The sequence below is a fragment of the Ovis aries genome, chromosome 6 (assembly GCF_016772045.2).
Source record: "Ovis aries strain OAR_USU_Benz2616 breed Rambouillet chromosome 6, ARS-UI_Ramb_v3.0, whole genome shotgun sequence".
NCBI lineage: Eukaryota > Metazoa > Chordata > Mammalia > Artiodactyla > Bovidae > Ovis > Ovis aries.
In genome coordinates, this window is record NC_056059.1 from 24,077,346 (window position 1) to 24,088,856 (window position 11,511).

General features: G+C 37.5%; 1 protein-coding gene across 3 annotated transcripts in view; it reads left to right on the forward strand.

Annotated features, from left to right (window-relative positions):
• Window positions 1-8,506, forward strand: part of PPP3CA (protein phosphatase 3 catalytic subunit alpha) — a 324,455-nt gene extending 315,949 nt beyond the window's left edge. For 2 of the 3 annotated variants that reach the window (XM_060416850.1, XM_027970856.3), the window contains exons 13-14: window positions 2,687-2,716; window positions 5,872-8,506. In XM_060416850.1, coding sequence (XP_060272833.1) covers window positions 2,687-2,716; window positions 5,872-6,068 — 227 coding nt within the window. In that variant the 3' untranslated portion in view covers window positions 6,069-8,506. The remainder of the gene's footprint in view (window positions 1-2,686; window positions 2,717-5,871) is intronic. The other variant, XM_027970857.3, reaches the window with a different exon arrangement.
• Window positions 8,507-11,511: the final 3,005 nt, after the last annotated feature.

Consider the following 11,511-nt stretch of genomic DNA (forward strand, 5'->3'; position numbering starts at 1 on the left):
AATAAACACATGCACACGTAAAAATACATATGTAAAGTGTAGGATTTAGTGGAGAATGGAAGAAGAGTATAGAAGGATGATCTCATTTTGAATAGAAGTTGAAGTCAAAGGTGTCTTTCCTCTGACTTACTCACCAAAACTTGAGAGTGATTAGAATCATATTTCATTTTTTAAAAAGGATGAAAACATTTCCTTGAAGATAGCTTTTGTATTAAAATCTATAGTTTTTTGGATAAGTGCTATCCAGTAGAACTTTTTGTGATGGTGGAAATATCTCTATCTGTGCAGGAGCCACCAACAACGTATGGCTATTGAGTGTTTGAAATATAACTTGTACAACTGAGAAACTGTATTTTACCTAGCTATCATTACTTTGATTTAAATAGCCGTATGTGGTTAGTGGCTACTGTATTAGACAGCCCAGTCAATATGCTCTTTTACTTTTGTTACTTTTGTTATCTATTTTTACCAATATTCTCATTAATTAAAGTACCATTTCAGCATACTATATGGAAATTTTGCTTTTAGATTAGACCCTAACAGAAAAAAATGAAAACAAAAATACGCTCTAAGGTTTTAAAACAGTCTCAGCCTCTTGCTTATTTTCCTGTATCTTTCCCTGAATCTTTTTTTTGTTGTGTGTGTGATTTCTTTTCTATTCCTGTCCCTCAGTCTGGAAGATCCTGGTATTCCTATGGTTATGTTATTTAGATACAGCTCTTTTACATAGAGAGTGATGCCCAGCTTCATGGATACGGTACTGCTAAACGGTCACCTCCTAGCAGCATCACTAAAATTTTCTTTATTTTCATGTGAATTTATTCCAACATCAATATATTTGAGTTTCCACCAAAAGAAAAAAATTTCTAAATGAGAGTAGGAAAATATCACAGTAAATAAATAAATAAATCCCCTATTTAATTTATAGCTAAAAAAATTATTTTAGTAACTTTGAAGGAAAAAATGAAAAAATTTCCCACCAAAGTAAACATGCTCTAAGAACACTGGCATATTTATTTATCATATGCATAATCATTTATATGCACGAAATGCACAACTACCTAATTAACTAAAATCTGCATAGTTTCTGAGAAGCACAGTTTTACAGTACAGCAAGTGTATTATCAGAAACTATGGATCACAGTTGCTTTATAAGAATACACTTAATAATGGACAGTACACATGTCTAATATGTGTTGGTGCTGGTGCAACTCCAGATTTCTTTGCTTTACTTTTAAATTTAAGTGACTTGAGTTCTTACAATTCTGTTTTGTTTTCAGATTTTCACCTGTATTTTAACCTGGAATTTTTAGTTGTTCTGTTGTTTTATTTTAGATCCATTTGTTTGCCATTTGGTGTTGTATTTACACACACACAAGCACATACCCACAGCAGACATAAGGTTTTACAACCTTGTTAGTCCTGAGAATTTGAAAAGTCAGTGTATATTTTAAACAATGTACACTAATACAGTTTCAAAATTTATTGTCTGACTCACTTAAATTTGTCTAAGAGGGGGAAACTACTAAAAGTTTTACTGTTTGGTTTTTCTCCATAGTGGTAACCATCATACATTTTTATCATAAGGAATTTAGAATGCACTGTAAGTAAATTATAGTGCACATTTAGCAGTTGCTCTAGTCTTAAAACCTTAAATTAGAAGGAACATGCAAATTAAAGTCAAGGGGTAGGATTTTAATATTAAACATTTTGGAATTACAGAAAAGTTTTGCATTTTAGCGCTTAATTAGGGAAATATCCCCTAACCTTGATAACATAGAAAAACTCATGCACCTGTATAGCAAGAATATAGACCCTAAGCTTATTATAAAAATTGCTGATAAAGCAATGGGCTTTTAAAGTTTTGCCTCTGAAATATGCTGAGGTTTCAGTATTTAGACTAACTTTTCTTTAAAATGCTAATAGAATTATTGCTGCTACTGGCATGTTACCACTTGATAGTGACATTTCAAGAGTTTTGTTTCTAAAAATAATATTCCAGTGAGGAAAGCTAATTGTAAACTGGGTTACCTGGCAGAAGACATCCAGACTATCCCAGCCCCTTCCTCTTCCTTTTTCCTTTCTCCCTCACACTTGGAACATGCTCAGTGTTTGTCTTTAGAGTCACAATGTGTCATCAACTCGGAGGCAGCTCTTAATTTGCATGCCCCCTGCTTTTCCATTCCACTAGGAAATTGTGCTATTTAATATTAAATAGTGTGAATTATTCCACTGACATTATGGCAGTGCTTCAAGTTTTGCTATTTGGGGGGACATTTTAAAACTGTAAATCACCAGTCATAGCAGTGGATTTTTTCATACTTCACGTGAGTCAGATGCACATTTTCGATTGACCTAGTCCCTTGAAGATTCAATCTAAGTCAAAGAAACCTTTCCTGAGTGTTTTCCTAAAGGGTTAATCATGTGGTCATTTATTTAGTGAGCAAAATCCAAAGCGGTTCACTCAGATATGTGTATCCAGCTCATTAAAAAAAAACTTATCATTTTCGTGTGTTTTTTTCTTTCTTTCTTTTTAGCATTTCTGTTTTGTTGTCTGTGCCAGAATCCAGCACTTACAGGAACACTAATCACCTTAGCTCCCTTGATCGTCACTGATTTGTTCTTAGAGTTAAAAATCCTCTGCTCATTTTTCTCATTCATTTTGCACCCCCTTTCTTCTCTTCAGCTACTGTTGAGGCTATTGAGGCTGATGAAGGTAAATTGGCCAGTCCCCTTTCTGTTGTACTTGCAACAGATAAGGGCTCTGCTGGGTGTATTCATTTCTTTCTTTCTTTCTTTTTTTTTTTCTTTTTTCCTTTTTTTTTTTTTTTTTTTTTTTTTTTTGCTGTAGCTTGTAAAGAGTGTGTGGGTGTTGGGCTAACAGTTGTGGCTCAGTATTAACCAAAATGTTCTTGCTTTAAAGGGGAAAATGTCCTTTCCTGGTTTGTTTGTTTGTTTTTTTCCCTTAAAGCTATGTTTGACTTTGTATATAATGATCCTAGTATAATCACAGAAAACAAAGGATAACAGATCTTGAACATGTGGGGTGGGGGTTATGGCAGCCGTTTTGACAAACAATGGATAAAACAATATTCTTTGAGCTGAACCATGTCCCTCCCTCAAACCACTTTCAGTCAGCACTGAAAAGGAGAGGATAAAAATAGCCTTATGAAATCTAGTCTTCAGAAATTTCTAGCAAAAAACAAAAGTTCACTTGAATAGTGCTTTGTTGTAGTTTAACGTTAATTTTTGTCTCTAAAATATATCCCAACAAGAGACACGCTGTATTCAACATAAACAGTTCTGCTAGTCTTATGAAATTTTAACCTACTGGTATTTGTAGGACAGCTGGCACCACCAAGATATTTTAAAGAGTTCAGAAGTATCTAGTGGCTGTGGAAGTGACCGGTAACAAGCATAGTGAATATTGTCGTCACTCAGCTGGTTCCTGTCCACTGAGTGTCTGCTTTGCACCATGCACTGTGCTGCGAGCCTCAGGAAGATCGAGATTCGTACATCACTGACTGTCCCAGCCCTGCTCCGTGACGACAGAGTGGACCTCTCGCAGTTTCTTCTGTGCTCTTTAAATGTCAAGTTATGAGAGAACTGCTTATCCAATAGTTTTTAATATGATACATACCATATCCCCTGAAAATTTAAAAAAGAATAATTTGAAGTTCCCCTTTAAAACAAAATTCTTCAGTTGTATTTTGTTCTTGCAAGATAATGTTTCATTGTTCCCAAAATTGTGTGATATGTTCCTTTGATATGATGTAAAATGTGCCACTTCAGACTCTCTCATTTGTATGTGATTTGGATACAGTAGGGGAAATGATAGCACTGTAAGAGAAAATACAACTGTTTCCTAAATAGCAGTGAATAAACTGCTATTTATGTGGGAATTCTCTATTCCTCTTGGCAAATTCTAATCTGCAGTGTGCATTCTCGTTGATAGTTTGGCTGTTTTCTGTGGTTTCTGTGACTCTGTGTTGTGTTAAGTATACTACCAATGTAAATTGCTAATACCCATTGTCTGACCAGCAACTACAGCAGAGCACACATTCTTCCAGACCAGGGTAGACAGAATGATTACAAATGGAGCCCTATTCCAGACATAGCCCTTGTTCTCGCTAGATTTTGAAATTCTATGCTCCCACTCTATTGGCTTTTCAAACCTTACACAATCTAAAAAAGAGATTGCACTCTTACCATTTCAATTCATAAAGTCGCATCATCAATTATGATGACTAACTTTTTATATTTATTCATTATGATGAAATGATATTCACAGTAGTTCAGCAAAACAGTAGATACTGCTTTTGTCCCTGAAAATCACTGAGTTCATTTTCAGGGTGGGTGCTCATTAGACAGCTCTGTCATTTTTGTGATTTCTGACTGAATTAGAGAAGAATTAAAAAGCTTTGCTTTGGGCCTTGGTCTTTCCCCATTTCCCCATCTTCTTCCTCTCATAGTTGACTAATCACCATGATGCTAACCTTTAAAATGCAGAGGGGGACGAACTGTTTCTCATCGTTTAACGAGTTTGGAAGCAACTGTGTCTATCTTTTAAGAATCTCATCCGTACTAATGAAAAGCACTGTACATTTGTGTGGGAGTGGCTAGCAAAGTTTCGGCTTGAAACTGCTTTCCTTTTTTTCTCAAATAGGGTAGGAAGGATAAAGGTTCAATGAAATTGTCCTTCATCAGCCATGGAGATGCAGCCCAATTCAACACTGGTGATTGGCCCTTCAGTGTCTGGCTTGCGTTTTCACAGGGAGTAAAGCAATCTGGTGTTCCCCATTTATGTATGGTTCCCCATTTATGTACTTTATTTTCAGCTCACTGGTTGGTGCACCTATTGAAGAAAACCTTAAGTCTCTTGTGCAAATACTTTATCTATCTCTGGAGCATAGTAGGATAACTGGAAAAAAAAATCAAATATCAGTGCTCCCCTTTTGAAAATTCCATGTTTTCATTGGATAAGGCCCAAACCATTCCCATTCATTTTTGCTTAAAGTTGCATAAAGTGTTTTCCCTTTGTTATTTGTGAACCATCATTTAACATCTACATTGATCTACTAAGAAAAGAATTTTTCTTTAATTTATGCAGTAGACCAGATGAACATTAGTTTGGCCTGTTTGCTGCTGAAGGAAACACCAAATTTTTCTGCTTAGTGATCTGATCTTGATTTTTCTCAATTTCTTTTACCTTGTCATCCACTCCACATATTTCCTGAGTGGAGAAGCAGGTATTTAGAATTTCATTTTTTTTTCATGCCACCATTAAATTGTTTGCCAAGAAAATCTCTCTGAGATGCTGAGATGGCATGGAAATGCCCGAAGTTCATTCCTTTGGTAGCTCCTTTTAGTTTCTGCTCTAAGCTCTTTACTAGATTTTTAGATTTAGCTGCTTCAGTGAGTCTACTGAATTTGCCATTACTAGCACACTGGAATAGTAAAAGTAGGACCATGTCCTGCCTCTCTAGGTTAGGGCATTTAATACGGTAATTGTGCTAAGGATGTGGCCAGTGGATGCTGGGCCTAGAGACCTATTACTGGTAGCAACCTTCCTTTTTATACACTACTTCGTGGATCTAACCATTCATGAAGACAAGAAAAACCTTTACATCTTACTAACTTGAAGAGGACATTTTGGTTGGCAAGAGACATTGGCTGTTACCAAACCTCTTGGTTATCTTCGGGTATGGTAAGGAGTCTGTTGTGTTGTGTTCAGGTCCCGTCACTTTGTTCTCTACTAAAGGAGTCCCTCTCTCACTGCGAAATTTCTAACATCACCTGATGCAACAGCTGTGCCCTTTGTGTTCCTCTAGCTAACCCCGATTTTTCTTTTCTTAATGATTTTCCATTTAGCTATCAAAGGATTTTCACCACAACATAAGATCACTAGCTTCGAGGAGGCCAAGGGCTTAGACCGAATTAACGAGAGGATGCCGCCTCGCAGAGATGCCATGCCCTCTGACGCCAACCTTAACTCCATCAACAAGGCTCTCGCCTCAGAGACTAACGGCACGGACAGCAATGGCAGTAATAGCAGCAATATCCAGTGACCACTTCCTGTTCACTTTTTTTTTTTTTTTTTTTTTTGAGCTGCAGGGCATGATGGGGATGGCTGCGTATCAGCAGTTGGATATTCTTGCCTCTGATGGTAGCTTATTTGCTCTGGGGCCAGGAGTTGGATTCAGTTTACACTATCATTAAAAGAGGGAGAGAGAATTATAAACTATATTTTGGTGGGGGTGGTGATTAAACACCTCTTTTGGGTATGCCTTTTAAAAAATGCTTATAGGGAAAAAAAATTTAAAAAGAAAGCTAATGCTAGTATATACTGCAATGTTAGGGGAATGTACATGTTTTCCTACTGCATTGGGGGACTTCTAGATAGGTTAACGAGAGGTCTTTTATTATGTTACTGGACACGAAAACTTTGTCTAATTTCTTACTCTATTGTACGTTTACAGTTGCAGCACTAAAAATGGATGACATCAACCATTTTTAACAAAATGATGTACAAACTAAATAAGGACTATTTATTGATAATGTTTTGCTACTCTTGTCAGACAATGGCTATAAAATGAATTAGGCAGTCTTAAAAAAAAAAAAAAAAAACAGAAAAAGAAAAAAAAAGAATGTTGCAAATTTGTTAAAATGCCAAAAAGGACAGTTTAATTTTGTACAGATTATGCTTACCTCAGGTTTCTTTAGTGTGCTTTGAATGCCTTTCTTCCCATATAACACGTATTACTTTAGCAATGAATATCTTTCCTTTTCTTTTCTTTAAGTTTTAAAAAACTGGAATAATTACTTCTATCTTTTTTTTTTTTGCTGTTTATATTTAGGGGTTTTTGTTGATAAATCAAGTCTTGGTTGTGGCTTGCTGAATTAAATATTTATGAGTGGTGCATTTTTAAGTATAGTAAACAAGACACCATATTAAGTACAGTGATAAAGCATCTATATTCTGTAAAAAAAAAAAAATCTGCCTATGCATGTTTTTTAAGAAACAAAATGGCTGTATCGGCCTGTATGAGACTGTAATGCGCTTAGTGGTCTGACATATACTGGAAATGTATGTATACTGGCGTACTTTATATTCTCTAAAATGCTTCATGCCTTTGAAATTTTGTAATCAAAAAAAAGCTTTGAAAAAATCTAAAGGGGAGAGTATTCTTAAAAGTTTTTAACATAAGCTTGTCAGTGCACATATAGATGGTTAGCATGTTTAGCAAACCTTGTGAAATTTAAATAAGTTTGTAGTTACATGTGGAACTCTAAATGCATGGTAACTGTTAATGTCATAACGGTTTAGTTATTTTGTTCTGTTCTGTCATGTGCCACAGAATATGTACTTTTTTCACTTTTTTCCCTTTGTATATCAGTTACGGGTTACAACTGGTTCATTCTGAAAACAACCACCACCACAAAAAGTCCATTCATATTTTTTAAAAATTGTATAAGTGCCCAAGTAATTCACTACAGCCTAAAGCCTTGCCTTTGTAATTTGACTTCTGAGATGTTGGCAATCAAAGCATGCACTTGTAACAATGAAAAAGAAAAAAGCATTTTATATTACTACTCAATAAAATGTGCATGAACTTAAAGAACTCTCCTCCTTTCCCTGAGTCTGCTGAAAGGATTGACATGCACAACCACCATGCTGTCTCTAGGTGCTGGGCCCACCGCAGGCATCACAGATGACTCTGACTGGCTTGTCTGAGAGCCTCATGCCCTCAGTGTGGTGCCTACTTCCGCTGTAAGGATCTTGGTGGCTCTGTGTGTCAAATCAGACACGAGAAAACTATTGAAAGAGCAAATGCTGTCTTCTGGCTCCCTTGAAGATGGGAGCCAGTTAAGAACCAGAGCATTCCTTTTTATTGAAAAAAGAATTGTTATCAGGTTGTTTCAGTTGTATTGGATGCCCTGTCTGCTAAATCAAAAAGAACTCAGCTACTAAGTGCGTTTTCACCGCAGAAGAGAATTGCATTTGTATCAATGGTGAAATTTGTATCCCGGCGCTTCAGCTAATATCTAATCACCTGAAGATTTAAGATACACCAAATATTAGTTTGTTTCTAACATTGTTTATTTTCAGTGCACTTTGTTTTATGTAATAAAGTATGCCTGTTATATTAAATAATAAGAATATGGCAATTAGTGATATAGTGTACCAAAACAAAGGTGTTCTAGATATATTCTCTGACAAAGACTATCCCAAGTTTATTTTGATGAATTCAAGGCTTTTTCCCCCTGTGGGTATCTTTCCATCCTTTAAAAAAATTACACCCAAGGAAAATATTTAGATGTGATATTTATTAGAATGATATGAAAAAATGATAATTCTGATACCAAGGTGTTTATTTTCTTTCTTATAACTGCAGAGAAAATATCCCAACCAAAAAAAAAAAAAATCTTTTCTTTGGATTCCTTTCTTTTACAAATTGTGCTGAGGCAACTATGGCATAGAAATAAACATTTGACATTAAAATAAGTGGTTGATGTGAGTATTGCCTGGTCTTTCTGCTCAGTAGTTAGGAAAGTTATAGCGTATATTTTTGCATAATAATTCAGTCTATCAGAGAAATCAATGTAGAGCTTAAGTTATTTCTCTAAAAGAGATAACATGCCTGATCATCAGTTATTAGCTCTATCTCCTTCGCCTTTGTGGAAACTGTTGGTTTCTTAAGTTGCTTATTCCAGTGACTCTTTGGCTAAACACACACATACAGCCTTCTGTCTTCTGCCCTTCTTCACCCTCCCCCAAGGTGACTTACATCTCATGGGGTTCAAACCTAGTACAGAATTTTTATCTAGCTTTTCAAGGATTAAGAGCTAGATTTGACTGACCTTAGGTCAGCAGGTTTTCTTACCTAAAATATCTTCTACTTATAGTCTTTTAAAAGGCTTCCCTGATAGTTCAGTTGGTAAAGAGTCCACCTGTAAGGCAGGAGACCCCAGGTTGATTCCTAGGTAGGGAAGATCTGCTGGAGAAGGGTAGGCTACCAACTCCAGTTTTCTTGGGCTTCCCTTGTGGCTCAGCTGGTAAAGAATCTGCCTGCGATGTGGGAGATCTGGGTTCGGTCACTGGGTTGGGAAGATCCCCTGGAGAAGGGAAAGGCTACCCACTGCAGTATTCTGGCCTGGAAAAATCCATGGACTGTATAGTCCATGGGGTCACAAAGAGTCAGAGTGAGCAACTTTCACTTCTTCTTTCACTTCACTGTCATAGTCTTTTAAAATATTTTTTGAAGAAAACAAAGGAAAATCTTCAGACACTAAGCTTGTATGAGGAGCAGTCACGCAGGGAGGAGCCTCTCCGGGTGTCGACTGTGGGGTTCCCAAGGACAGCATATCAGAGGGGAAGCATCTTGTGCGAACAGTCCAGAGAGTGTCGTGCTGATGCTGAATCCTCCAGAAGGATCCTGCCCCGGTACATTTCTTCCCTTCTCTCCCCTACCGCATTTGTGTGAAATTATAAACCTGAGGATACATCCATCTTTCTGCCTAGAAACTAGGGCCCCAGCTTGAAGCCAGCGCCACAGGAGGGACTGTACCATGGGGATGACTTGAATGTCTCACACTTGTCCTTGACTAGGTCAATATCTCGCATGTACTGGATCCCTCTTGTCATACTCCGCTGAGAAGCAGGGACCTTGAAGCTTGTCCTGCCTGCCTACATTTATTTCAAGACCGGAAGCCCCTTGAGCTGGGAAAATCTTTGATACCCAGACTAACGTTTGTCCTCTTCCTATTGTAGGTAGCCTTTGGCTTTATTCATGCCACAGAAAACAGCCTCTGCTATGTTCCTCTGATTGTTCTAGGCTAGTATTTTTTCCACGCACACAAATGCCTGGCAATTTTGTTATTTAGTCGCTAAGTCGTGTCCAACTTTTTGCAGCCCCATGGACTACTTTCCCAAGCAAAAACACTGGAGTGGGTTGCCATTCCCTTTTCCAGGGAATCTTCCCAACCCAGGGATTGAGCCCACGTCTCCTGCATTGGCAGGTGGATTCTGTACCGCTGAGCCACCAGGAAACCCGACAATCTTGACAGCCTATCAATTTTCATTACAATGTTAAATGTTAGCATTCTGTCTGACTAAACCAGTAAGACAGTCTGGCTTAAGGCTGAGCTGCTTTATAATGCCATTTTTACTTGCTGTTTCATCTTTATTCCTTTTATATAAATTTTGAGGTAATGCCAACCACAGAAAACCCTGATGAGGTCCTTTCATGATAAATTTATTTTTTTATAAGTGTATACCTAGTAATGGGAGGCGAAAGTCAAAAGTGAAAGTCAGTCATGTCCAACTCTGCGCCACATGAACTGTAGCTAGACGCAGGATTCGCTATCCAAGGAATTCTCCAGGCAAGAATGCTGGAGTGGGTTGCCATTTCTCTCTCCAATGCGAGAAAAGAAGTGGCCAAAGAAATGGTTGTATTCCTGGTGATGGCATTTTCAAGAGGCAATACTGGCAAATTGGAATCATGTGGAAAAACAGGGACCCAGCAAGGAAGAGGGGCTATTTTAACGAACAATTAAAGAAGCTTTTAAGAGAAAGAGACATAATAGCCTTAACATTGAGTTGATTATTCCAAAAGACCTTGCTTAAATCAGAATGATGCCTACTGACCATAGATGTTGCTAGTGAATGAGGCAGCTTAACCAGAGAGTAAACTTTAGAAGAAAGTGGAGGCCTCCCCTTCACTGGAAGGATTAAAACCTAGGTAGACTCAACTCAGTGCCACAAGTATCTTCTGAACGATGCTTCATGGAAAGAGCCGTGCTAGATACAGCAGAAGGCGCTCTCTTCAGAGAGAATATTGAAGCTATGTTCCAACAGGAAGAGTCCAATTCCATCCAATTATCCAGTCTCTGGGGAACACAGAACTTTGGTTTGCAGACTGTTCTTGGAACCTCGTGTTTACAGGAATGTTATGGGGCTGAGCTTTCTGCATCAGCCAAAACAGCCTGTTAATCTGTTTTGTATGTTGTGTTCTATATAAGATGTCCACTGAGAAGAGTCTCCACTAGATTAGAAAGCTCAAAGACTATTATATAAGGTTAGCGCAAAGCAAAGTTGACTTAAACTTCAGTTTTAAGACGTTCTTATCAAGTTATATTCTGAAATCAGTTTACATTAAGTGCAAGGGACATGTAGGTTTCTTCCCAAACAGTTCCACATTACCAACAGCGCAAAGTCCAATATCTTCAAGGCGGCACGTGAGGCTGTTCACAATCTGACTCTTCCTGTTCTACCCCCACTTGACCCAACCGGAACTTGAGCTTCAGCCATGCCAGACATTTAACAGTATTCAGAAAACACCAGGTTTCCTTAAGCTTCTAGGTCTTTATTTATACATCTTCTTTCTATGTGGAATGACCTCTCCATTATGGATGTCAAATTTACCTTAATACTCGGACCAGACATTTCCTCCTCTCTTAAATGCATAGTGTCCTATACTGCCTCTATTTTAGCATTTAATACACGGTTTA